Here is a 27,625-nt window from a genome sequence, read left to right as displayed (position 1 = left end):
GATTCAATAGAAAATATTTTTTTCTTTTTAGTCATTTAATTTAATATTTTCATATGATTTACTTATATAATATTTATGTTTTCCAAATAATTTATTTCAGTTTAAATTAAATTGAGGATACATATACCTTACTCATTATATCAGTCTTTTATCAAGTTTAAATTAAAACTAAATAACTTGAATATTTTAATTTACTTACTCCTCTAATAATTATCATTATATTAGCATGCGTTATCTAGTTTCTCATAAAATATACATTTCTCGTTAAAAATGTTACAAATTCGACTAGTCTGAAAAAAATTAGATGTTTTACATATCGATGAAAACAACTTCCACAAAATCAGTCACCTAATTGCTGAATTGTTTTTTTTTCCGTAATTTGCATATCAATGAATGCATTTAAATAAAATTATATTTTTTCTATCTACAGTCTCTTTTAATAAATTACGTATCGTTTTGAAGTAAAACGCGAATTATTTATAATAGTTTTCAAAACGTATAAAATTTTATCTTATTAATAGGATATCATTTCTTGCACAGTAATGTAAAACCGCAAATTTCTAACGGGCAAGATTCTCACACTGATTTCATATGTGTTATTCTTTTTTTATAATTGAGGAAAAACGGATTATTTTTTGCAAAATGTAGAGTCAATCTTTTCCTGATAAAAATATCAAATCAATATGTTTGTAAACATAGTTCGTAAATATCTTTTTGCTAATTTGACTCCAGATTTCTATTTTTAAAATTAAGTAAAATACATAAGTTTCTTTAATTGTTGGACCTTTAACATAATATGAATTTATTTCTTTTTTTACTTTTCACCAGGTTTCTCGATTTTAACTTCTTTTAAGTCCGTATCTACTTCCTTTTGACTAGCCCTTGTCATAGCTCTGTATTGCTCGAATGGATTAATCGTTGGTTTCTCTATCGTCATTTGCAGCGATGGCTTGTACGAGTCTATCGAAACGCTGAGCTTCCCTTTTCTTGATTCTGGAGATTTCCCGCTACTCGTTGAAGCATTTAAATTATCGGTTATGTCAATTATGTGTGTATCATTTTGTTTCTGCTCCATTTTAAGCGAAACTTCTTTAGCATCCACATTCGTCTCTTGCATCCCTCTTTGAAGAGTTCTATCCAGCTCATCATTCAATTTTATTAATTTTTGTTCGAACATAGAGGAAGATAACGGTTTGTAAATCGGTTCACAAACTGGTAGGGAATTCACTTGAGGATATATTTCATCCTTATGCGTGCTTAAAATCATGGACTCATTGAATTCTGTGGGTGGCTCACTGGAAATCTCGAAAATAAAAGGATTAATTGGTGAAATTACGCCTTCCTGATCCTTCCATGATGCAATTTGATTGTCTCTCGAACTTGAAGGAACTACCATGGAATCTTGAAGTTCATTTTTCGAAGTCATATTCATCTCCTCCGCCGGTGACATGATGGTCACTGTTTTCGGGTTGCTTGGTTTGCTAACGTCAACAGTCTTGATGTTATCTATAGCGAGAGGACTGAGAGGAGGAGTGATCTTTTCGCGTTTGTCAGAATGAACATCACTGAGACTGAACGCCCTGGCGCGACGACGTAGATTCATTTGAGTGATCTGCCGCTGAAGCATACCCGCTTTCCATTTGGGTAGCGGTTTAGGCGAAGGTGTGGACATGGTGCTCGTCGGATTCGGTTGCGTGCTGAGTTGAGCAGGTCTTATGGAGAATCGTTGATTATTGGATGGCTGTTGGATCGGCAACGAAATTCCCGGTAGTCCCTCCAAATTCACGAGCGGTTCTTTCGATGATACAGAAATAAAGGGTTCTAATGAAACGGGTTCTTGAAGATGTCGACCATCCATTCTTTGAGAGAGTCGTAGCTGAAAAATAGTTTTGTTTTATAAAATAAGTTTTAAGATTACTTTCATTTATATTAAATTATTAATCACTATACACTATTATTCCTTATATTAAAATTTATTTCAAGATTTTAAATTTATAATAATTGTGAAAATTTTATACTTGTGGAATTTAATAAAAATTTTTTTTTTGGTAAAATTCAAGCTTACCGATAATCGTGGTGACCCTAAATCAGGCGGAGTCGGAGGACTCACTGGAGTCGCGACTGGCCTCAAAGAAAATCTTCTAGGTTTTACAGGGACACTTCCTTTTCTGACATAGGGCGTAGGCGTATTAGAGCCAGAATAATTATCAGTAGACAATTTGAGAGACATTCTCCTATTCGACTGCGCTCCCGTGACAGTATTCTGATTGCTCTGATTTGCCGAAACAGAACCAGGTGCATTTGAGAAGAGGGTAAAAAGACTAGGTAACTTTGGTGGACTCAAACAGGCCGTTCCTAATTTTCTCTTAGGTTTAGTAACATAATCATCGGGAACCGTTCCTACCCGTGCGTGAAGAGCGGTTAATGCTCTAAGAAATTCTGCTAGACTTGTCTCTTCCAGTATATTGTTGTTTTCCAAATAATTTGGCAGGTTGCCACCGGTATGTGTATAGTAATGCGGCCTACTCGAGATCGAATCGTGCCTTTCGTCTAAATACGAGGGTAGTGGACCGATCGAATTATTCTGCTGATTGCTCTTCTCGTTCTCATCTGTTATTTCAATGGTTTTCTCTGTATTAAAACCAACGTCCGACGACCTCTTATTCGCGAATTGTTTTCTCCATTTAGGAAAAAGATTTTTGGACGCGGTAAGTGGCAAAGCGAGCGACGCAAACTTCTTATATGGCTTGTTAGGATTATCCTTGGAAGATATGGTCGTGTCATTATTCTTCATCATCTCTTGCAACTTCGTCGAGGCTACTCCGGACCAGGTCCATTCGGTATTACCTTGAACGGAATCGTCCTTCGTAGTACGCAGTCGTATTTCGCTAGCTGCCCTAGATCGAGGCTTGGAGAATGGGAACTTTTCACCGCCGATTGTCCAGTGAGAGATATTGTTGGCTGGGCCTTGATCAATCGATTTACTATGCTGTGTCTCGTTTTGCGCGTCGGCTTGTTCCTCAGTTTGGTCACATTCAAAGTCATCCCGTGGAGGTATGTAACCGAGGATGTTCACCAAGCGCGCCAAGAGTTCAGCCGGTTGCACTATGGCGTGCGCAGCGAATGTCGCATTCTTGTCTATCCTTTGAAGATCCGTCTCAGATACCACACGAGTCAGTTCGTCCTTTAAATAATACGTTGTTAACAAAACATTATAATATTTAACAAGAGAGATGATAATATTAAATTAGTATGACTTACCACTGGCACCACTTCGCTGTTAGCTCGTCGTCGTGGATGCGGTATGTCTACATATCCACCAATTGTTAAATCTCGGAGATTCGGAAAACTGTTGCTGCGTGGGAATTTCGCCGGAGGTTCTTCGGACTCGTATTCATCTACATATACTCTCTAACAAGAAAATAACAAACGTTGAATAAATAATCAATATTAAAAATAATAATCGGTGCTTAGAAAATTTTATTAATGATATTAATAAAGATAATAAAAATTTATAATTGATAATTTACATACTATATTGAGTTGTTATATTAATTATTAAAATATCTCAATTCAAAATACGACGAATGCAACTGGAGTAATCAAAAAGTAAATTATTCAACATGACATAAAATAATTTCATATTTATTGATAATCGAATTTTCTTAGGATTTAAAATAAACGTATAAAAAAAATAAAAAAGGATGAAATAAAAATCTTCATAAAAATGTATGAAAATATTTTCGCAAATTTGGTAGTTGCTTAAGGTCCAACCAGGTCACTTACTTTGACCTTAGAGAGCTGTAACTCGTTGAAAACGCGGCGCAGGTAGTTGACCTCTTTATTAAACTCGTTCCAAATCTTGCTCTGCGTAAGCTTGAGATTCATCGCCAGTTTGTGCTCGAGCCTTGTAATCTTCTTGCTGCGCATACCACGAGCGATGAATGTCATTATCATGACGATGTAGCCCAACCCGAAGGAGATCCAGCAAATTAGGAATATCTTGTACAGCATGAAGAATGGACCGTTCCCCTTCGTATTGTCCTGGCCTGCGAGATTCAAACAGAGATTAACAATAGCGAATATTTTCTTCATAGTGCAACAATTTATTATTTTCTCCATTAATTTCCATTTGTGCTTGATTTTAATTGATTTTGAAAACATTTATTTTTGAATAATTTTCATTTGAAAGTTAATGAATAGATGTTTCAATTGTACATTTATTGCTGATCGATCTTTATCTGTTTAATTTTTATATTTCATATTTTATTTTTAATTACATTTTTTATTAGCTGTGCAATTGTATATGCAAACGCGCTACTTTACTTTTTAATTTATGGCGTATGGAAAGTATTACTTACGTGTTAAGATCTGCTTCCCATGTGAGCATGTAATGATTGAAAACATTCATCTTTTAATTAGGCGGAACAAACAAGCTCATATTATAGATTGTATACTTCAAAGCGATTAATGTATATGATAAGAATACAAGTGAATACCGTTTCACTATTATTAATCAAGAAAGTTACCGAAATATCGAATGTATCTATAGTCTCAAGTGACTCGATATTATCTAATCAAATAAAAAAATGTCATTAATTCTGAATTTCATGTTATCACTGAAAATAAATACTTCGTATGATGTAGCAGACTTGTATTTACTCATTTTCGAAAATAGATCGAATAGATAGTAAATATCAATTTTTTTCACTTCTTAGAATCTAAGCTCGTAAAACTTCTTATAGTTTTCTATATCATACTCAGGTAAAATAAAAATATTTTTAATTTACGATTAATTATGGTTTATTTTTCAATTTCCTATAATAATTTTAATTTATATATTTTCTCATCGTATTATTGCGTATATCTTTTTATAAATTTCTCAAGAGTATTATCTTTTTCAGTAGTTATCGATCATATAATAACACAATGACATGCGTTCTATAATTATTCATACATGAACAATTCTTATAACAGATAACATAAAATTGTCTTAGTCACGTCGCAATCAATACTAATTTTATCACAATATGTTTTTATATGTTTTTGCCATATTTTGAATTATAGATGATACGACTGATACCAATGATATATTATATCATTCATAGAACAAAAAAACTATTTCTGAGAGTACGTAATTCTTCGATTTGCGCGTACAATTGCGAAAACAAAATCTTGCTCTTGCTAACGATAAAAAAATAAGTTAATCACACGCGCGTGTCAAGGAATCGATAAGATAGAACACTTACCGGCCACGAGATCGCCGAAACCGATGGTTGTGAGAGTGACGAAAGCATAATAGACCGATTCATCATAAGTCCATCTCTCGTAAAAAGAGAACAGAATTGCCGGGAAAAAGATGAATACGATGAAGCCGGGCGTCAAATATAGAAAGATCTGAGCGGCCAGTCTCATTATCTTACGCGTTTCGGGCGATATCGACTTTTTGCAAGGATGATCAATGCTTGATTGACGTTGCTTATAGGACTTGTATTTCTGGTAGGCTCTGATGAATACGCGGCTGAAAAATTCTCCCAACTGCGTCAGTAGAATTCCGTTCATTGGGATGCCAATAAGAGCGTAGAAGATCATCAAGATGCGACTGAGAGTGTTTGTGGGTGCTAAATTACCATACCCTGTATAATTAATAATAATAAATCAATTACTCTTTCAGAATGAAGAGAATGAAAATTAATAAAGGTTATTGATAAAATAAAAGAAAATATTGATATAGAAAGATACTTCATAAAAAAATTATTAATATAATTTAAAATCTACTAATTTCCAAAAAAATATTTAAAAAATTATGTATAATAAAATTATAGTATAATAAAATTATCTAATATATAGATAATAAAATTATATATTAGATAATTAAATAATTATACCATTATCCCAATTTAGAGAAATAAAAGTTTAAGCACAAATCGATAATTCAACAAGTACTTATTCTCTGATTACAAGACACCATAATGTTTCAAATACTTTCCTTTTTCGGAACGTCTGTTAGATTTCAACGTCTGTTAGATTAGACAAATGTGTAATAAAAGATATTGTAATCGCGTATAATTAAAGGGTACAGAAAAAAAATAACGCAAGGCTATAATCCATTGACTTTAGATAAAAACTGATTTGATTTAAAGATACGGTTTAAAGATTTACGCTATTTGAACACGTTAGATATCTACCGATAGTGCTGACCACCGTGTAAGCAAAATAAAAGCTGTTGTAGTAATCCCATCGTCGGATGATGACTTCATTCTCACTGTAATTGTAGACTGACTTGCCGCAGTAATCGGTGAGCTTTTGCAGAATTTCAGTCTCATTGTGGCCGACAGCGGGTACATAGTGTTTTTGAAGTAAGTCTGAAAAGAATAATTACATATACTTTGAACAGCGAATTCATCATCGGATGATCTTAAATTTTATCTCTCACACCGGATAATCCCTTTCTTTCGCCATCCTTTCCGAACAGGGCCGGGATTTTGAGACAATTGTGTTATACGCACTATCTTATCAGCCAATATTTGTCGTCTTATATTGCCGGTTTGTGCAAGTAGACTCGGCCTGGACCTTCCGCGCATGTAATTGCAACCGGAACGCGACCGTATTTCGCTGTGTATCGAGGCTAAGAAATATCAAGACGATAACAATATCTATATAAAGAAAAAAAATTAATAAATAATCTCGCAATTCCACTTAATTTATTCTTCATCATGGAGCTTAGCCACCTGAGATAGACTGCACGATAGCGGATATCGCCGCTTTTCGTACGCGACGATTTTGACAGGAGTGGTCGAGATAATGATTTCGTAATCGATTTCGACGACACTGACACTGGCCGTCGACTAATTCTTTCTGTTGTACGGTTGTCCTATTGGACATTGACTATTCGAATAATTCCCTTTTCTCGCACAAACAATTGCATCGGGCACGGTCATGCATACAAAACCCATTGACAAACAGCCGTGTCGACTTTCCGGTTATTTACAAGGCTATTTATTATAAAAGATTCGACGCAATTCGAGTTGCTCGTACAAATTCAGCGTTTCGAGAAGCTCAATTTTCTGAAAGCTCAAAAAGTATCTAACAAAGGCTATTCATAGTCTGTAATTCTTATTTCAAAGCCGTCTTAAGATGCTAATAATAGCTGTCTGGTTTACAGACATCCTAAGATTATACTTAAGAATCTTAAAAATGAGAAGAATCTTAAATATATGAAAATCGATTATGAATACTTAAGAGTTCAAATCGCATCTGAAGAAGAAAAAGATCCAAACTTGTACTGATTCTGAAACTCTCGATTCCAGAATCTAGAAAATTTATTTGTAAAATGTGAAAAATTTCTTGAGATCTCTAAGAAGTTTCTAATAAATATATGAGCTTTACGGAAATTAAACTGAATTTTTCTGCGCCTGTTATAATCGAATTAACGATTTAAAAAGCAATAGGCGTCGGTGCAATTTCAGTCGATGACACAAGCATTTTAAGATGCTAGAAGCATAAGATATCGTCATTAAATGCATTTCGGAAGTTTCAAACATTTTACACGCTGGACTCGTCTTCTGCACGACCGTGACCTAAGTGCATTATTTGCATTATTATCACCGAAATCTTAAAACACCGTCGCGAGTGACGGTGTAGTAATAATTGGGTTATTGTTATTACGATAATTACGAGCACGTGAGACAGATGCGATGATGACGTCTTTGATTTTGTTAAGATAGTTCCCTAATTAATATAATATTTAGATACGTTAAACTTTAATCTTTGTGATAACGAAATCTCGAGAGTACTTTTCCGTATTTATCGAGACAAAAAAATGTTATTAGAGATATGAATTGATATTAACAATGAGGCTCTACAAACATTGGCTTTTAAACGATTAAATTAAAATGCATTCGATGTAAGCGAAAGTACAATTTATTGTTATTACTAAATTACAACATTATAAAGTTACAACTATTAATTTCTTTTATCAGGATTGATTTATAAAATAAGCTTCACGTCAAAATCTCGAGAACTTCTGTGTGTTGCGGTTGTAACAAACAGAGATGCAGATAATTCAATGTCGAATTGCAACTACGAATTACAAATGCAACTCCGTTCGCGTTTTCGCTATTCTGTTCGCATGCAGCTTTCTCCTTGACACTTCAACGAAACTCATCAATTAAAACGTCTTCCAGAAATCACGACTGTCTTGCTGTTTTTATACTTGCTATTAATCACGAAGAAAAATTAAAATAAATATGTTCAAACGCGTAAACTGCATGCAAAATATTTTCCAAAAATCTAAATCTTTCTTTAACAAAAGATAGCGTTTAAACTTTAATTTTAATTTTAATTAATTTTAAACTTTGGATATTAAATATTACATATAGATGTAGATATTTTTGTAAATCTTCAAATTATCAATAATCAATTTATTAAAATCCGTTAAATTTAAATAAAGAATAAAAAACTATATTATTCATATCGAGAAATCCTTCATTCTTGATTATCACTGATATTAAAACATTCCCTATTAAAAAGGAATCGATCTAGAATTTATAAGCGATCAGTAGATTTAAAATTTCAAGTTCTATTTCCCTATCAGATATCGGAATAATGTGTCAAAGCAACAGCATCAAGCATCTAGAAATTATCAATTTGCAGCAAGTATCTAGAAATTATGAGTTAACAAGAATTGATTAGTGGATTGCGCGATTTCGCGTGAGATAGCCGATATGGGGATAATTATTTTTATTATTTTCTTACTGAAGATCATAGTGCGTTCATTTTTCTCCTCTTCGATCTTCTTGTTCTCATAATTACTCTCGATGAAGTAAAAGATGGTAGCGCCCAACGTCAGATATGTGAGGAACAACAACAGCAGAGCAAGCCATTGCTTCTTGGACATTCTTGGACACTAACGGTGAAATGTTGGAGTCTGGTGGATCTGCGTGAACCAGAACGAGAGGGATAATTCTCAAGGGATGACGATTCTCGTGTCAGATAATTAGGAGGTTCCCGTTGAAGCGGCGAACACGCCTATGCATTCTTGACATCGTTTCCCGGTGATGAAGGCTAAATGGTCGACGGAGTGAGCTTTTTGGCTCGCTCGCCACAAGCGCACTAATCTTCTCCGCAAAGAGCGGTTCCCTTTTACGGCTTCTTAAGCGGCGATTATCGTCGTATCGATTATGACGAGTTCTCACGAGGGCGATGTTATCATTGCAGTTTGATATCTCCGATTCATCAGAAGTTTTCTTGACGATCTAGGCATCGCGTCGCGGTTGCGTCTCACTGTTAAGTACCCGAAGAACTCTGCGATCAAAAGATCTTACAATATAAACGATATATGTAACGATAGTAATCTAGAAGTGGAGGACACTTTTGCAAGATTTGAAATATACGATACTATAATAATTTAATTTATATCAATATGTTAATATAAACTTATTCTATAAGATACACATTTTTAATTGACGCGCAAGTTAAAACGTTAAGAAATTTGATAGATACAAAAAAAAATGATAATGTTTTTTATCCTCCAGAAGAGACACCGCTCTATTAAAATTTCCTGAGACTATCTAACTGATTAGGTCTCTAGTTGCCAACTAAAAACAGCCAGCAATTTGACGGCTCGAAAAACTCGTTTACCCGAGATGATCTACCTGGCGCACCTTCGTATGTCAAGCTACCAAAACCCTTCCCTCGACAATGTCGGTTACACAATACGTTCGGTCTCCGCTGGTGAATACCATATATCCTATCAGCCTGCCGGATCGCGGATAATAATAATGATCCACGTAGATCGTAATAGCAATCGATTTTTGTATTGGCAAGGATAATTTACGGCGTGAAACAACGTTGCACGTGTTTCTCTCAAGTTCACGCTTCTCGTCTGGTCGCATGACTCGTCGCCGGTTCAAGCGCACAGAAATTTGCATAAGTGCATATCATGTAAGCTCGGGACGGTACAAAGTATTTCAGAATCGGCGGAAAGTCATGAGATCATATGAAAGAGCTCGTGTCGCTTATTGTAAGATTGGGAGTCAGTTGCTCCGTAATAAAAATGAATTAAACAATGGGGGTGAATCCGGTGAATGAGAGTGATAAAGTGTCGACGTTCGATGTCTTAGATGAATGTTCAAAAATTAAATTAAAAGTCAATAAATTATGTGACAAGGCAGTGTGAGTCAAATGATATTTCATGTCAATTCGCAATATCAAGAATTGGTATTACAAAACATTATTGCGTGACATAGTAAAATGGAAAAATTGCGACGAACGATCAGAAGACACATGCGTTCGATTCGTCTTGATCCTGCGTTATTGCATGTCCATAAATATGATTTATAAGGCACGAGGAGTGTCTCGGTCGCAACAGTCTTGACGTGTCGATTTCTGTTTGCTAATAATGTCGATGTTTACATTGCTCGTTCGTACTGGTCTGAGAAAATTCGCATTTGTTGCGAATAGAAACTCCTCGTAACGAAGCAATATTAAGTTTTAACCAGAGAGAGCTCTCATCTGTTGAATTTAGTCTCGAAGTGTTGACAAAAATATATATATTAAAAGATGAACAGGTTCGTTTTCTCAAAAAATTAGGAAGATTACGTTTAAATGGATCTATCCCTAGTATCTCTTCATTCCGTCCGAGAATTCCGTCATTGGGTTTCCTCTTCCATCTGCGCGAAAGAACGGATATCGTGAACCTTCAGTGATGTTAACTATCGCACATCACGCTACTAGTATCGATCGCCTCTAATTGATGAGATAAATTTGCAGACATGTGCATGAACATTTTCTTTTATTCGTGAAACGGCACGAGTGACGATCAGTTTATCGCCTTATTCTTTCCCCAAGTTCGGTAGTCTTGCTTCTTCGTACATTTAGCTAAAATGAGAAGCATGATTCATTGTAAAATGCAGTTATAATTAGCAGAATGCCGAAATAATCAAAACAGTTTGTTATGCTACTTTTTATTTAAAGAGGTAATTTTTTTCAATAATATTTAATAAAATAATTTCTTGGAAAATAAAATAATGGAAATCCAAAAGTAACAGGCGTAGAGATATAAATGTGCGTTTTCAAAAGACAAGCTAACAATTGAATTGACTTCGATTGAAAAATTGAGATGTCTATTTAAATTTTTAAAGATTTATTTCGTTTTATAGTTGCATTGATTTTTAACATGACCTGATTTTTAGATAATTGTATTTGGTAGTTTCAATTAGAATTTAATTTATTATAATTTATCAAGATCGTTTTTTCGCTTACGATGACATGTATATAACAAAATCATAATCTTGAGCTTATATTCCTGTGTTATGCTTAGATAAGGAGGCTTTATTTAGTAACTGTTGAAATTAATAATTGTGAATCACACGCAGAGCCTAACTTTGAAACATAATGACGCACTTTAATGTAAATAGGTTGAAATGATTAGTTGAATGACGTTTTACGACAGCATTTTAACTCGAATACTTTTATGGCTGTTAACGACCACTTAACAACTGTTATTATCTTCCATTTACTGTACACGTCGTGTCGGTCACGGCTGCGGTTAAAATATGCCGATACTAACGCACATGCGGTAATTAGTTAACAATTAATGTGTAAAAGAGTTTGTCGAGAAGAAATATGAAATATTAATCACGCGTCTTACATTATTTATCGATCAACTTAAATAAACGAGCAAATAAATTCTAATAACTGACCTTTAAAAAATTGAACGCAATGGTATTTCGTGGAATTTAGCTTGATCATGTCATTAGAAAGATAGTTTATGTACTGTTTGTTAGTACTGTTAGTTTAATTAATATTATTAATTATATCATATCGATGTTATAAAAAGAATGAATTTGCTTCAAGTATAAATTATAAAAAAGATAATTTTTAATTATAAAATTGATAAATTTTAATTAAACAATTTTAATTAAACATTTTAATTGACATAACAAAATTCAAATTGTTTTACTTTAAAAAAATTAAAGAAGAAAATTCTTGCCAAGAATACAGAGTTTATTTAAAAGTAAAATTTGCTTAAATAATATTCGGTATTTAAAAGTAACATTCCTTAGCATCAGTCGATGTATTCTTTAATAAATCATACTATTTTTGGTTGAATAAATCATTCATTAATTAAAGTGAACCTATGTCCAACATCAATTATTAATATCAATCGGAAAATATTCGCCGCAAGATAGTATTATAAAGTAATAATTGTAACAATCGAATTACACGAGATACACACCGTAATTATTAAAAAGTAGAATTGATAGCATATTGACCGTTTCATCGGTGATAACGTTTTAAGATTGACACCGATACGCTATCAAATATTTTTTCACATTTCTTGAATTTTCCATTAATCGTTGTTGTGATACCTAACGGATGCACTTAATAATTTTTAAATATACTTGTTTATTTTCCACTTTAAATATTTCTTTTGTAAAAAAAAGTTGCACGTAGTGCATGAGAAATCGTAGATAAACAAAGATATCATTATTACTTTAATTCATTTTTATGTAAATGTGTATAAAAATTTTTTGTTACTATAGTATAAACTATACTTTTTTGTTAATATAGATGTATACTTTAAATTTTCAAAATGAACAATCAAAATATTTTTTATTGATATTTTAAGTGGTATTAATGCAATAAATATATTTATAAATCATTAATTCGACAAAGAACATCGAATCAATTAAAATTATAAAATAACTTATTAATATATTAATAAGTTATATATATTGAGACATAAATAAAAATATTCGTAAAATTGTCAAAATATTCGTAAAGTAAAATATTATGTGATTTTCTATGTGTATTTTCTTCGATATTTGTTGGTTATAAAAAAATTTGACTATGATGAAATATATATTTTTGTAAAATATTACATTCTATAACTAAATTTTTAAGTATCTTTTTCTTAGTGTATAAATTTTCAAAATTTTAAAAAATTTAAAAAATTTTATAACATATTCAAAAAGCTTTTATGTATTAAATGTCAATTAAAGTTATATAATAATAAGAATAATTAGAAGATAAAATTATACACCTATCTATTTAAAATATATTTAGAATATATATATATATATATATATATTTAATTAATATATATATGATAAATATATATGTTGTAATTTTAATCTCTAAATAAGATAATGTTTTTTATCCTAATTCGTCAACAGGTATTAGGTGGTATTAAGTTTCACAAGAATAAAATATCGATATCTGAATATATATGTGGATATATCAAATATAAATTTTCCATAATTCGATGTATATATAAGTAAAAGATGCTTCACACATATATTGAACGTTAACAATGTTAATCCTAAGATATTATTAGTCTTTACCTTTATTGTCTTATTTAATCGCTTAATACTCACCTGTCTCATCCGTTGTATACTGTTCGTTGCACATATCTGCGTTAAACCGACAATCCACATTTTGTAATAATGTTCATAATCACAGTCGCGGAACTCTTTGAATTCTATTTTCGGACGGCAGGATTAAAATTCTATTGACAAAAGTGGAAGATTCCGTTATAAAAAGTTTAGTTATCTGCCAGTTTGATGGATGAGCGCGATCGAGTACTTGGCCGAATGGAGACTATCCGTAATCGAGAACAGCACTATACGAAAGATCGTCTGGATGGTGGGAGGACGAAAGTTCTATATTGCTCATCAAAATAATTTTTTTAAATAATATGCTAGATGCTAAAAATGTAAAAATAAGGGAATACACAGAGAAAAATATTTTCAATGCAACTAAAAAAAACCAATTGCAAATATTTGGTGATTAATGATTATATCGTCTACTTTAAAGATAGAAGAATATAAAAAAAGCTCAAAATTAAAAAAAATCATCGCTTCAATTCAATACAAAGCTTACTTTTTAATACAAGGCTAGTCATTTCGATCACGTGTATATAACTGTATTATTTGCTACATTTTACGTCTCGTACTTAGTTGTGTTAATGCATCTGTATAATCAGCGATCGAACGCTAATAATAGTTCCTTTTTTAGCCATGAGAATTCGATCGAAGAAAAGTATTTATTCGAAAGGTGAAATAATATAATATATTTTATTAATTTTCAAAATTTTAATTTAGATTAATTTAATTAGACTTAGGAGCTTAATTTCCTAAGTTTTAATCATATTTTTCTTAACCTTTAGATCAAATGTTACATTTTTTATTTTCACCAAGTTCACTTAAACACATTTATTTACACAAATATATTTCATGTTATTTACGAAAAAACAATTTAATTCTCAAAAAAATGAAGATACAAAACATAATACATTTCTTTTCGATCTTCTTGAAATGCTTATACACGATATAAATGTTATTATCCATCTATTGTTATCCAGCTATTGTTAAATATGTCATCACATAATATATAATCTGTATTCCTATTAATTCTGACAATAATGTAATATTAAACACAATAAAATTTTTCGTTCGTCAGACTCGTTTTATATATATATGTATATTTTTTTTCACACATCAATTATGCTGCAATTTGTATTGTCTTCTTTAAAAAAAAAAAAAAAAAAATTTTATCTCTCAAATTGATTTGCATTTTCTACATTGCAAATTCTAAATACATAACATATTCCCTTGATTTTTGAAAATAATTCAGTAGCGCAATATTAAAATTATTCAGTAAGTAACATATTAACAATATACCAACAAATTCGAACAGGATATTGAAACAGATTGACATCAATTATGTCACAATAAGCTTGTGTTGTATCAATCAAAACTTGCCGACACAAATTATTGGCAAACAAATTATTGGCAGAAACTAAGCAGAATATAATATTTTATATTCAAATGGAATATATTATTTAAATAATTTATATAATTATTTAAATAATTTATATAATTATAAAATAGCAGATTTTGTTATCAATTGCCATTCTGCCATTATATTGTTATATTTCTGCTAATAAAATTTGTAGCAATTACTTTGCAAAATTTGTTTTCAACGGATCTAATAGGACATGAATTTATTATGATACAGTTGATGCCAGTTAGCCTCAATATCCTATTTAAATTTATTGGCGTATTGTTAACATTTTGCTTACAGGGTAAAAATAATATAATAATTATTTGTACATAAAATTAAAATGCCTCAAAATCACACAATCTGAAAATAAAACTACATGATAACGTAAATTGCTAATGAAATTGTAACTTTTCGATAGTTGCTCTTTTAATAAAACTGAATACAAACATCTCTATAATAAAGTTGAGTCAAAATATATCTCTTTGTCTCAAATTAATAAAAAACAAATAACTCAGTCTATAATTTTGGATACGAGAAGAAAACGATGTAAATTGTTACATAAAAATATTACATACACGATAACTATAGATGGACAAAATGTGATATAGTACATATATTTTCTTTTACACTCACACTTTCAGGTAAGGCACTGCCTTTAGTTCAAGAACGTAATCACATATTGTGTAAATATTGATCTCTCCTGTATATATTTTTGAAATAAATCTCACCTTGTACGTTTACGTTTACAGTATGAATCCACTCATTTGATCGGAAATCATTAAATTCGACGCGAGAAATACTACACATTTTCATAAAATCCTTTTCAGGATATCTTAGCATATCTATACATATTTGCATTAGATATTTAATCCATCACGTTGGATTAATCATCACTTTATGCCAATGATCATATAAATCATACAATCATTATTCATTATTATAAAAAATCATTGATGTGTGTTACTATATATTTCTATCTGATGAATTTATGAAACTGATAAGAAACTTAAATCTCAGCTCGCATCTGTTATCGCACTATTTATGCGATCAAATATCGTTTGACACTATTTTTAATTTCCATTTACTTATTTGATTTCGCTCTGATATTAGCACATTCTGAATGAATGTTAACAAGATTAATATTTAATGCATAAGACTTTTCTCACACATACAAAGTCGCATTCCTTTCTCCGTACATTAGTTCCATCCAAATTCTATATCTTCGATTTTTATATTCAATCCTTCGAATGTCGTATCAATGCCAGGATCATCAAAACTTTCGTCCAAATCAATCTTCTGTAATTGAAATTTTTAATAAATGAATTTAAAAAACTTTTATTTTTTTCGCTAATAATTATCTAAAATAAATCTATCGTAAAAATATATCAAGTTTTTATACAAACCTGTAATGCAGCGATTTGCGAAGGATCGCCTACCAATAAAATTTGTGGTTCTTTTTCGTTTGTGTCATCGATCATTTTAGAAATCTGGATCTGTTTGTCTTTCGCTAGCAGCTTATGCTAAATTTAAGATCTATTAGTTGCATAATCATATGGGACTGCACAAATATATATAATTAATAATTAATTAGATTTTACATTACACTTACGTTTTCTTTTATGGTCTTATTTTTTTTTTTATTTTGACTAGAGGATTCAAGAGAGTCTTGCAAAAATGTATCGGCACCATCGTCACTGTCGACCAAGGCATGAACTGTTCTCTTGTGCATCACCAACGTGCTACTCTGACGATATTTCCTGGAGCATAGTGTGCATTCGAATGGTCGTTGTGGTGTATGTACCTACGAAGACAAAAATATCTAGAGATATTTATATTTTAACAAGTTCTTGGAATATTGTATTCTAGAATATTGTACTCTTATTAATAACTGATTAATAATTGGTATAAAATGCTTACAAGATGATGTTTATATAGACTAGAATATTCGGTAAACCTTCTACCACAGTTTTCTATGGAACAAACATAGGGCTTTTCGCCTGAATGTATGCGTATGTGATTCTTGTAGTTTGTCGCACTAGCAAATGCTTTACCACATGTCGGTTGCGTACATTTATATGGTCGCTCGCCAGTGTGTGTCCTTACATGAACCTGATAAGCATAAAACCTTTATTGAATTTCGACAATAAAATATTTTAATAAGCATCGTACATTGAATATCCGTACCTTCCTAATATTACTTGTAGTGAACGATCGACCACAACCGTTAAATGGACATACGAAGGGACGTTCTCCCGTGTGAGTTCTCACGTGTTTTAACAAATCGCCTGACGTCTTGAAGCTTTTATTACACGTTCCATTCGTGCATTTGTACGGTTTCTCGCCCGTATGCGTCCGTAAATGCGCTTTCAGACTATAGCCGGTTGAAAAACTCTTTTTGCACTTTGGATGAGTACATCTATATGGTCTCTGACCAGTATGCGAACGTTCGTGGACCTACAAAAAAGATTAAAAATATTGCATTTAGTAAGTCTGATTGAAAATATTTAAGGCCGATATTCATAGTCACATCTTATTTAAGACCGTCTTAAGTACAGTCTTAAGAAGTTACGAACCAATCAGAGAACCGCATTAGTGACTTAAGACATTACTTAAGACAATCTTGAAATAAGAACGGATTATAAATACCGCCCTAAATGAGATCTTTCAATTATTTACAAGTATTCGTACTGATCTCGAAGAATTGATTACCTTAAGATGATGGGGCGTGCTGTAAACCTTTGAACATCCTTCCCTAGGACAAGGATATCTAACTTTTACATCGGATATTTTGTTGATTAAAATCTTGGGATCTTTTTTCTTTAACTTTCCATCTTCAATTTCCCATAAATTTTCGTCTACATCCACATGGCCAGCCACCATATACGCAGTGCCAGTGATAAATTCTACTTGTGAATATGTATTTTCTACATTTTCAGTGGCAGTGTCTTCAGCATGTACAAATGTAGCTGGATCTAATTCCAGTTGAAGAGCCTTTCCATCGCCAAATTCTGACAAATCTCGTAGCAAAATAGTATCTCCATTTTCAAGTGTTTGCAGTGTTTGTGTCTTAAAATCTGGATCTGTAAATGTACAAATTCATTATAGATATACCATAAAACAAATAAAACGTCCAAATAGCTATATTTTTTCAAATGCAAATTGTTTTGAAAGGAATAATTCTTTTGTATTATCTGTAATATTCAAGTACAATAATATTAAAAACAGCCGAATTCAAATGGTTACTAACCAATGTCACCAAGATTATTCGTAACAAAAGCTTGAGTCCCATCAGGCAATGTAATTGTAGTTACCATTGTACCAAGCAACTGATCGTCCAATATAAGCTCCTGTACCTGGCTAGTATCCTTTCCAGTGCTATCGTTGATCATAACCGACAGACATTCCAGAATATCTACTGGATTAGCCTAAAAGTAAATCATACATCATGTTAAATGCAGATATGGAAACAAAAACAAAAAAATCAATAAAACTAATTGTTGGACAAGCAACCAATTTTATTGTACAAAATCAAATATTCATTAAATTATTATTTTATTAATAGAAGATGATATGAAACGATTTGTACAAAAATGTTCTACATGACGTTATCATTATTATCAATTTCTATGTACCTCAGACTCTTGCAAGATCATCTCCTCTTCCTCTTCCTCCTCCTGATTCGCGGTACAGTTCGGAGAATCCGCACTTTGCTCCGACATAATCCCCTACAATTATGACCCAGCTGCAAACAGAGAATATTTTTCACTAATATATTCTAATGATACTGGACAAGGAGACATTCCGTCCGTGATTTTCGTTTCTCCCTTTGAGATGCTTTGTATGCCGAGCAACGAGACCGCGTGGTACCTTTACCGTAAAAGTCGCAATCAAACGAACGGCCCTTCCATTTTTCGCGATAAGCGATAACAACGACCGACCGATTCAGCGACGGTTAACAATCGTCGCCGGCGCCGTAATCAACGGCCCACAACGGCTCGAGGGGACGCCGAGACGTGCGGCGTCGGCAAGTGTCGTCGATCCCTAAACGCGTGGACGAATAAGCAGAACCGCGTCCTGCTTCGACGTGCCTCGCCATCCTCGCGCACGGTTGTCTCGTGAGAAGAGACAGGCCAATACATCGCAAGGCGGCGCGGCATGACGAGGACTCGTTGCGACGAGGGACGAAGCGTCATCACAACTCCACGCCAACATAACATGACATGACATAACTAATTGAACATAGTGCGACGCAATCCGCACGCTCGTTCGCACGCGGTGAATTGAATTTTCGCCGGTTCCCCGTACGCCAAGCACGCCACAAAGAATCTTGGGAAATATTACCCATAAACTCGGCCGCCCGCGAAATCCTCTGGCGACTAGCGCGCGGCGAACCGGAACTCCGGTGACGGTTATCTCACCATGGTGGCGTACGCGCGCTTCGATTTGAACGTTTAAACGTTTGCGACTGACTCCGGTTTTCAAACTGTTGTTCTTTTTAAAAATCGACAATAGAATGAGGAATTAAGGATGGCATTTATATTCACGATCGTCTTAAATACAAAATTAATTATCATTAAGTACCTGGAAAAAAATGTTTCATATATATAATTATATAAAATTATATGTAAAATATATCGATATATATAACATTTTTTCCCGGGATTGAACAGAAAATTAACTATTTATTGTTATGTACAAAATTAATTGTTCATTATTATTGTTTATTATTATATTAAATCATTAGTTTAATAAAAGATAATATAAACCTTAGTAGCACAATTATTGGCACAATATTGTTCAAATATTGGTCCAATATTATTTCCAACGTTTAATCAGTAAATTGATAAATAAATTAATTGCTACTAAGGAAGTGATCATGATCGACATAAAATAGACTCGAGTTAAATTATGTAGTTTCTTTAATTAGATAGAATCTTAACACTAATTAAAACTTAAGTATAAAATCAGATTAAGAATATCACCTTATAAGATCAACCATTCGCTAATCAGAAAACTTGGCAACAATTAATGAGGACCCAACTCAACGTCAATAATTATTAATATTTCATATTTTACAGTAATTTCATATTATGGGTACAATCAATTAACATTTGTAGATTGTTGATTACAATTAAATCATATATGCGCGGAAGTCGGATATACAATGTGATAGTATCTTGACAATCTAACATGCTCTAATTCGCTTAAGAAATATACGCAACGCTTATATTTTTTGGAGATCTTTAACTCGCTTTCCGTTTCATGCTGTATAAAGCATCATATGTAGCAAGACGCTAGTTGCAATTATAGACTTTGACTACTAAACTTAATTAGATTATTTAGGGCCATCATACACAAAATTACATAAGCAAAGCATAAGGCCCCTAAACCAATGAGCATCTTAAATTGACCGGAATCGCCGGCGAGAGCTATGAAATCAGAAGAAGAAAATCTTATGTAAATCAATGGCATCTTTATGTCGGGTGCTTGGTCTAGGCGCCTTATGCTATGGTTATGCAACTATGCCATGTCATTTTGTATGTGATGACCCTTACTCAGCAAAAAAGAAAAATTTATATAACTTCCTGTTTCCAATTCAATCTTTCTTTTCAATCTTCTCTCCATCCGTATATTACAAAATGAATTATATTCTATGTTAACAAAACAATACAGGTTTGCTTGATAATTTAATCGCCGATTAAAAAAAATTCGATTAATAAATTTATAAAACCTATTCTACTTTCTCTGTGTTCTTTCTGCTTCTTGCTGCTGGCTTTTTATCATTTTTTACGTACCATTTTCTCTTGCCTTTTCGATTCTTATTTTATTTTTTCGTTTTTGTCCGAGATAAAAGTTAAATTTCGGAAAAGACAATTAGAACATGAATGTCGATAAAATGGTAGCAACTATAAAGAAAAGGGCAAGAGATAAAAGTCTGTAGATTAGGTTTAAATGTTGTTCAGAGTGAAATGAGAATAAACCACTAGGGAAAAAAATGTTATATAATTATATAAAATTATATAAAAATATATATAATTTTATATAATTGTATATAAATGGACATATTTTATATAATTATATATAAAATTACATTAAATTATATATAAAATTATATAAAATTATACATAATTATATATAAAATATATCTATTTATTTATTAGGTGTTGGAATTAATTCGTAGCGTTTTACAAGTGATGGGAAGTACTTTCATTAATGTATTTTTTAATGCTCATGTGAAATAAATAACATTCTTTCATTAAAAAACGCTACGAATTAATTCCAACACCTAATACAAATATATAAAACTATATATAATTATATATAAAATATTTTTTCCCACGTAGAGTATTTTGTAGCGCAACAGGTGAAAGAAAAGCGGATGTAATCTAATTTTTGATTATTACTTATTATGTTCGTTACGTTAATTCTTTCTATGTAATTATAAATATAACTTTTTGTTTAGAGGAAGTCATAAAATTTTTGAAAATATTTTTCCCTGAAAGATTACTTTCCGTTTACTTATATATGACCTTATTCGACAGGCCCGCCTTTCTTCTCTGCATCGATTCGATTGTCGGTTCGGCCGCGCAACTCGTCGTGACCGCGGGAACGAAGAATACGGCGTGTTCACGGACGATGTCTGTTTCGCAAGCGTACTAATTTGATCCACGAGCCGTGCGTTCCCGAGGCAAGATGAAAGTATCTCGACGGTGATCCCTTGCGAAGTTAGAATCCTTATTACCTCGGGAACCTCCGCGGTGCCTCGAAAGTCACACGCAAGTGGGGTACACGTGCATGTATATTGAGGATGGCGAGAAGGGGGATGCTGAAATTCATGCACGGGCCGGCGGTCGCCGACGTTCTCCACACCGCGACCTGGATCAGTTCCTATTATCGCATCCACAAGGCGTCTTGAGAAAATCCGGCTGGATCCTAGAGTCCCCGCGAATCCGTAAGAGAAATCCTTCTCGCCGTAGTGACTGTGATCCGATACGTGCGAGTGTGCGACGTGCTCGTCTCATCGAGATCCTGCTAGGGATCGATACTCGACGATTGATAGCGCGACGATGACGATGGTGGGTGAAGTGATGAACCTGTGTCCTCTCGCAGATTTCCTTGACCGTTCACTTGTAATTACAGCCATCGGCGTTCAATTTGAAAATCTTAAATAATTTTAATCCCTTTGCCTATATTCATTAGGATGCACATTATTGAAAGATCATTTCATCGACGAACGATGCTCACGATTTGATTAATTTGGTAGCTAACTTCATTGAGTGTGTCTTCGCGCCAATTTAAAATATTATAAAAATATTTTAATCAGAACTTATTAATCTCTAAACTGATGGTTTTGTAATAAAAAGTAACTTTTAAAGTTATCATTATAAAACCATCAATTTATAATGATTAATCATATCTTGGAAAACACGAATTTTATATTATCATCAAATTAAATAAATTTAAATTTAAACTACCAAGTGAAACAGATTGGAAAGCCTTAGAATAGATTCAGATGTGGAATTTGTACTTTGATATTTAATCTAATATTAAAATTTTAAATTTTAATGAATCAGTTATTAGTTATAAAATGCACCGAATATATTTTTATAAAGGCTTAAACAAAAATGGAAATTTGAAAAAAAGGAAACATTTTAAATAATTTAATTTTTACTATAATGTTGAAATTTTTCTATAATGTTGTATAATAAAATCCAAATTAATAATAAATTCTCGATTTTCGAGTAGTTTCATATAATTTTTAATATTTATAAAAATTGAAAACAATTTAGTGTAGAAACCTAGAAAATCATAAATAGAATAGAATATTTTATTTGCTTCAGTATACAAGCCAAGAAGGGGACTTGGTTTACAATAGAAAATCATAAATATCTTTAATATAAAAATATGTTTATCTCATAATTTATAGAGAAAAAAATGAATAAAAGATGATAAAGTTGCATAAGAGACTTATCTACTTTGATTTTTACTTAAAGATAGGAAAGAACATAAATTAGTTTCACAACAATGTTCCTTTGACAGAAGAAACTTTATTGTGAAGCTATTGTAATTTGTTCCATCACTTTCTGAGACGCTATAATTACAATTCGAATCGAGTAATTACAGTCTCACGCGATAAATTAATTTATCTATGGATTTAATGTATCATTAGAAAGGTAGACATGGTAAGCAGGCGTATTATATATACAGATTTATAAATTCTTATGCATGCGTGTGCGCGTGAATCAATGTAATTGCTTCATTGCGACTCGCTGTTACTTAATCAAATCGTGATGTACATCACGAGAATGGGATCGCTCTCAGTTTACAGCAATACATATTTTTTCCCATTCATGTGTGCTATGAGTCAATACTCTTACTAATCAGACTACATTGTGCAAAAATAAATTAGATTGCAAACTAATTGCAATGTCTCCATTTGAAACGTTTTGTACTCGATCCAACATTTATAGACTATAAATCACTTTTAAATAATGTATGAAACATTTAGAAAGAGCGACATACACATATCAAGGAAGTTATATTATAATAGAAAATTATATTGTACAAAAATAAATTAAATTGCAAACTAACTTGTTTTGATTCAAATTTAAAACGTTTGTTCTTGAACTTCAATGTATTCTACTCGGGAAAAAATGTTATGTAATGGACATATTATATATATAATTATATATAATTATATATGAAACATTTTTTCCCGGGTATATAATTAATAATGAAACATTAATAAATAATGAAATACGTATCAAGAAGTTATAACAGACATATAAAATTATATGATGTACAAATTTCTTTTCATTTCATAAATTAATTTACTTTTGCGTAACGTTCTGTTAAAAATGTGTATTATGAGCTTTCCTTCTCGTGAGAAAGACTTCATGCCCTTTCGAAGCTCGACCTTTTCGCAAATTCCATTGTCGAAGAGTAGTTATTAGATCTCTGATCGATAATCTATCAATGTATGTAGAAATACTACTTATGCACATGAAGTTTCCGCACTGTTATATCTCAAATGCCGGATTCAATAGCGCCCGAATGTACTTCCAAGTGAAGGTGAGCGGAAAGGAAGGCGAAAGGGTGAGTTTTGATACGCACTGCCGAGTATGTATCTTTATCCGAATCTCCTTGAGAGCTATAAGCTCAGCGCGCATACACGCGTTTTGTTAAAAGGCGTAGGTGTGCTCACTTGAGACGATGTAGGAATGACGATGGCATGCGGAGATATAATGTAACTTTCGCGGTCGTGAAGAATATTGCCTTTCAAAGCGCAATGTTGCTGGTTCCAATCCTACTGGGAAAAGTCTGTCTTGTAATGTTCGCATAGGAAGGGCAGCGTTCCGTAAGCAGGTCGTAGAAATGATGTAACGTGTTACGACGTTTATGTCAAGAGTTTATATTATAATAAATTACTCCCAATTACTTTAGAGAATCTAGAAGCAAGAATAATAAGTTAGAAATTGATACCTACGAAATTGTTAAGGAGTAATAAAATGCATTCTTAAAGTTTTTCTGTATGTTATATCTAGATAAGAGTTGATATTTTATAAGATAAGAGCTAAAAAATATATTGAAAAATAAAAAAATATTACAAATCAATTTTTAAGACCGATTTAATTCTTCATAAATAAATATAACCATGAGAAGATCATAAAAGATCATAAATATAATTATAAAAGATGGCATAATAATATTCTATCAATGGATCAATATTATTATTAGGGATGCACCAAATATCCGAAAAGTATCTGGTATTATTCGACATTTTTTTACTATCCGACCGGATATCACTATTATTCGGAGAGGTATCCGGTTGAAATTTGATATCATTAATTGATTTTTTCTTATACAAATGTTCTAAAAATAAGTATGCATATTCATGATGCTATAATATCTTATATATTGTCACAAAATTATAATCTTTTTCCCTATAGGCTTTTTTTTTAAAAGACATTTTTTTGGAATCTGATCAGATATCCGGAAAAAATCGAATATCCGACTCGAAGAAATTGCGTCTCGAATATTCGATCGGATACCATCCGACGTTCTACTCGGATATCCGAGATCCGGTATCTGATAATTTTACGATCCGGTGCATCTCTAATTATTACTATCTCGTTTTTTTAATTAAACTATTGCGCATAAAACATTTTATTAGCGTGTAATAATGATTGAAAACAAGTTAATGATAAAGAAGCCCCATAAAAAGTTCTATAAAATACGAATTTTCTAAATCGAGGATTACAACGATGTACAACGATAATTAATAATAATTCTTTTGATGGTACAGACGACTGCGATATACACTTCTTTGCTATTCACACATTTTTATATATCAATAAATATTACTCTCTTACAGGTTTTAATTCAAAGATGATTGATTTCTTCTTGCAGATTACAAGAAGACAGTTATATAATTTCTTCCTATGCTATGTATTGGGTCATCTAAAAAGTATCCGCGATACTTTGTCACTAGATATATACCATCAACACACATCTAATGACAAAAAACCGCTGATACTTTTTAGATGACCCAATATTACTCTATATGTGCATCCACATAGAACGATTTTTAGAAACGTATCCACCTTGACATATTTCTGTGATATGTTTCATGTCAGTCCATTTTCTGCATTGTGATTCATCAAAAAAAAAGATTTATCGTCGACGTATATATGGTGATTGCGAAGTAGTTGCTTAAGTTGTTTCACAAAACATAACTCCTGGCTTAAAGTCTCAATTAAATTTGGAATCAATTTTTTTCTTGTAATGCAAGACGGCATAATATAATAATTATTAAATATTATAATATTTTACAAGTTGAATAATATAAATAATCGTGTTCAACTTATTCATTGTCTCTTTCCAATTCTAGAATTGGAAAAAGATGAGAAACAAATTGAACTTCGGTTAAGAGTTAATCGTGAGTTGTGAAACTGGGCCTAACTCGTATTAGAATTGATAAACCATACGAATAGTTTTATTGTTGCCGTTATAGCTATTTTATTTTCTTTTGCAAACAAATCTCTATGAAATTGTATACGCGCATACATCTACAGGTAATATCTTGAAACCCGAGTATGTAATATGATATATCCTTACTAAGAAAACTTTCTGTGATAGTTATTCATATGTATGTATATTGAGTTTCAGCAACTGTGCATTGTAAAATAATATAATTTTTTGTTATTGAGAAACTCACGGATACAATATGTTTTGTAACACAGACATTCCAACGAAATTTAATTCACACATTTTACTTTAACAAAAGTTCGAAATTTTTTTTCTGAGGAGAAATAGACTCCAAAGTAGTCATAAAATATGCTGTAGAATTTCTAAATCATCTTTTTCTTATGTTTTTTTCATGAATATCCGACTCTGATGACAAGATACATCATTAATTATAAAATAAACTACTATTTTGATTTTAGATAACAGTGCAGGTATTGATGCTTCTAACGGTGACTGTGGTCAGTTCCTTACCGCTCGCCAATGTGCACGTGAAATTCGTGTCGCCACCTAATGTGTACGAGCATAGCGTTACAACAGACGGTTAGTTTCTGATTACGTGATAATATTTTATATTAACAAGTTGAGATGCTTTAACTCATTCGCATTTGTATCTAGGAGATCGAACGGTAGCCCAAAAATCGTTTATATCGATCGGCCGACGAAACGTGGCCAAGCATTCTAATGATCTCGGTAAGTACTTTATTTTTATACTTACATACAATTATTTTAGTGTAATTAATTAGGAGTATTAATCAGAATTAACCTTAATCGGTATTCGCTTTGAAATTTTCTTAATTGTATGTATTTACGGGTTTAGTGTACTTTAAATTAATGTATCTTTACTCAAAGTATAAAGTATTAGTAGCGTTTTACAAGTGATGGGAAATACTTTCATTAATGTATTTTTTAATGCTCATGTGAAATAAATAACATTCTTTCATTAAAAAACGCTACGAATTAATTCCAACACCTAATTGAATATCAATAATTGAAGTTCAAGCAATTGATTAAGATGTAATTGAACGATTTATTCCATTTTAAAGGTCAAAATTTGAGGAATAATAAGCATATATAACTATAAGATTGTAAAAAATATTTGTCATAAATAATTTTTCAGAACGTACTTGAAGAAAATATTCTTTTTATTGGACCCGCAAACATCGATTAAAGTTAATAATATATCTTTTAAACAACATCAGTAAAAATCATTTATATCTATGGTTCATTTTTATAGATTATAATTATAGGACGAGTTTCGGACAAAATCACTTACAGCAGGTGATACAGAGTTCAGGAAACGTCGAATCTCTGTGGCCAATTGGAGTTTTTCTGCCACCAACTGACATCAATGATCTTGGTTATAGCTGGCAAGAGATATCGCAACGCTTCCCCGATTTCTACAAATCACAGCGTAAGACCATCTTTTCTAAGAGATTGCTGATTATGATATAAAGTCTACGCTTTTTAATTAATGCTTTCTAATCTATTTTTAATAAATGGCACCCTAATTTACTATCTTCTTTTATATGTATAATAATGTGTATCGTTTCGTTTCTATCTAATATAATTTTGGTTCGTTCTAATTGCAGAACAAGATCCATATTTATTGACCGGCCATGAAGCAATGTTGGCAGTTAAATACCTCTATGGATTGGGTGAACTTTTCTTCGACAATTATCCTCATGTAAGAGCATTACTGCGAAATCAGGAAGAGAGGAGACTGAATGGTTTGCATGGACACATTTTGAGCAGTATAAATCCTAGGTCTCCATTTCACAAGAAAGATAAAAAGGGACAATTAATCTAA

The 27,625-nt window shown here is 32.1% G+C and overlaps 3 protein-coding genes across 12 annotated transcripts; 1 reads left to right on the top strand and 2 right to left on the bottom strand.

Moving 5' to 3' along the window:
- Positions 1–16: 16 nt before the first annotated feature.
- Positions 17–14,095, bottom strand: Ork1 (open rectifier K[+] channel 1). Of its 4 annotated transcripts, none has more exons than XM_087407012.1 (9): positions 13,383–14,095; positions 9,666–10,881; positions 8,758–9,306; positions 6,189–6,365; positions 5,250–5,636; positions 3,787–4,049; positions 3,262–3,411; positions 2,066–3,184; positions 17–1,876 (listed from the first exon to the last, which is right to left on the bottom strand). In XM_087407012.1, the coding sequence occupies exons 3-9, from the start codon at positions 8,897–8,899 to the stop codon at positions 815–817; spliced, it is 3,300 nt and encodes a 1,099-aa protein (XP_087263138.1). In that variant the 5' UTR covers positions 8,900–9,306; positions 9,666–10,881; positions 13,383–14,095; the 3' UTR covers positions 17–814. The 4 variants fall into 4 exon arrangements, with proteins under 4 accessions (XP_087263138.1, XP_087263139.1, XP_011067381.2 ...); XM_087407013.1 differs by having other exon boundaries at positions 10,603–10,881; XM_011069079.2 differs by lacking the exon at positions 9,666–10,881.
- LOC105153927 (uncharacterized) lies at positions 6,259–27,625 on the top strand. 3 transcript variants are annotated; one of them, XM_087407055.1, is made up of 5 exons: positions 6,289–6,359; positions 26,238–26,358; positions 26,434–26,508; positions 27,053–27,229; positions 27,408–27,625. In XM_087407055.1, exons 2-5 carry the CDS (start codon positions 26,256–26,258, stop codon positions 27,623–27,625), a joined length of 573 nt encoding a protein of 190 aa, XP_087263181.1. In that variant the 5' UTR covers positions 6,289–6,359; positions 26,238–26,255. The 3 variants fall into 3 exon arrangements, 2 of the variants coding, with proteins under 2 accessions (XP_087263181.1, XP_011067378.1); XM_011069076.2 differs by lacking the exon at positions 6,289–6,359 and adding an exon at positions 20,969–21,866; XR_015545367.1 differs by lacking the exons at positions 26,238–26,358; positions 26,434–26,508; positions 27,053–27,229; positions 27,408–27,625 and adding an exon at positions 16,441–16,479 and having other exon boundaries at positions 6,259–6,359.
- Positions 14,237–19,231, bottom strand: LOC105153928 (uncharacterized). Of its 5 annotated transcripts, none has more exons than XM_087407046.1 (9): positions 19,132–19,231; positions 18,423–18,532; positions 18,038–18,215; positions 17,500–17,870; positions 16,975–17,244; positions 16,708–16,899; positions 16,400–16,591; positions 16,194–16,310; positions 14,237–16,086 (listed from the first exon to the last, which is right to left on the bottom strand). In XM_087407046.1, the coding sequence occupies exons 2-9, from the start codon at positions 18,507–18,509 to the stop codon at positions 15,988–15,990; spliced, it is 1,506 nt and encodes a 501-aa protein (XP_087263172.1). In that variant the 5' UTR covers positions 18,510–18,532; positions 19,132–19,231; the 3' UTR covers positions 14,237–15,987. The 5 variants fall into 5 exon arrangements, with proteins under 5 accessions (XP_087263172.1, XP_011067380.1, XP_087263174.1 ...); XM_011069078.2 differs by having other exon boundaries at positions 19,021–19,173; XM_087407048.1 differs by lacking the exon at positions 19,132–19,231 and adding an exon at positions 18,658–19,125.

Source organism: Acromyrmex echinatior, chromosome 6 (genome assembly GCF_024713525.1).
Source record: "Acromyrmex echinatior isolate Ae372 chromosome 6, ASM2471352v2, whole genome shotgun sequence".
Lineage (NCBI taxonomy): Eukaryota > Metazoa > Arthropoda > Insecta > Hymenoptera > Formicidae > Acromyrmex > Acromyrmex echinatior.
The sequence above is the reverse complement of the archived record's forward strand: the minus strand, read 5'-3'. Positions and strand labels throughout refer to the sequence as shown.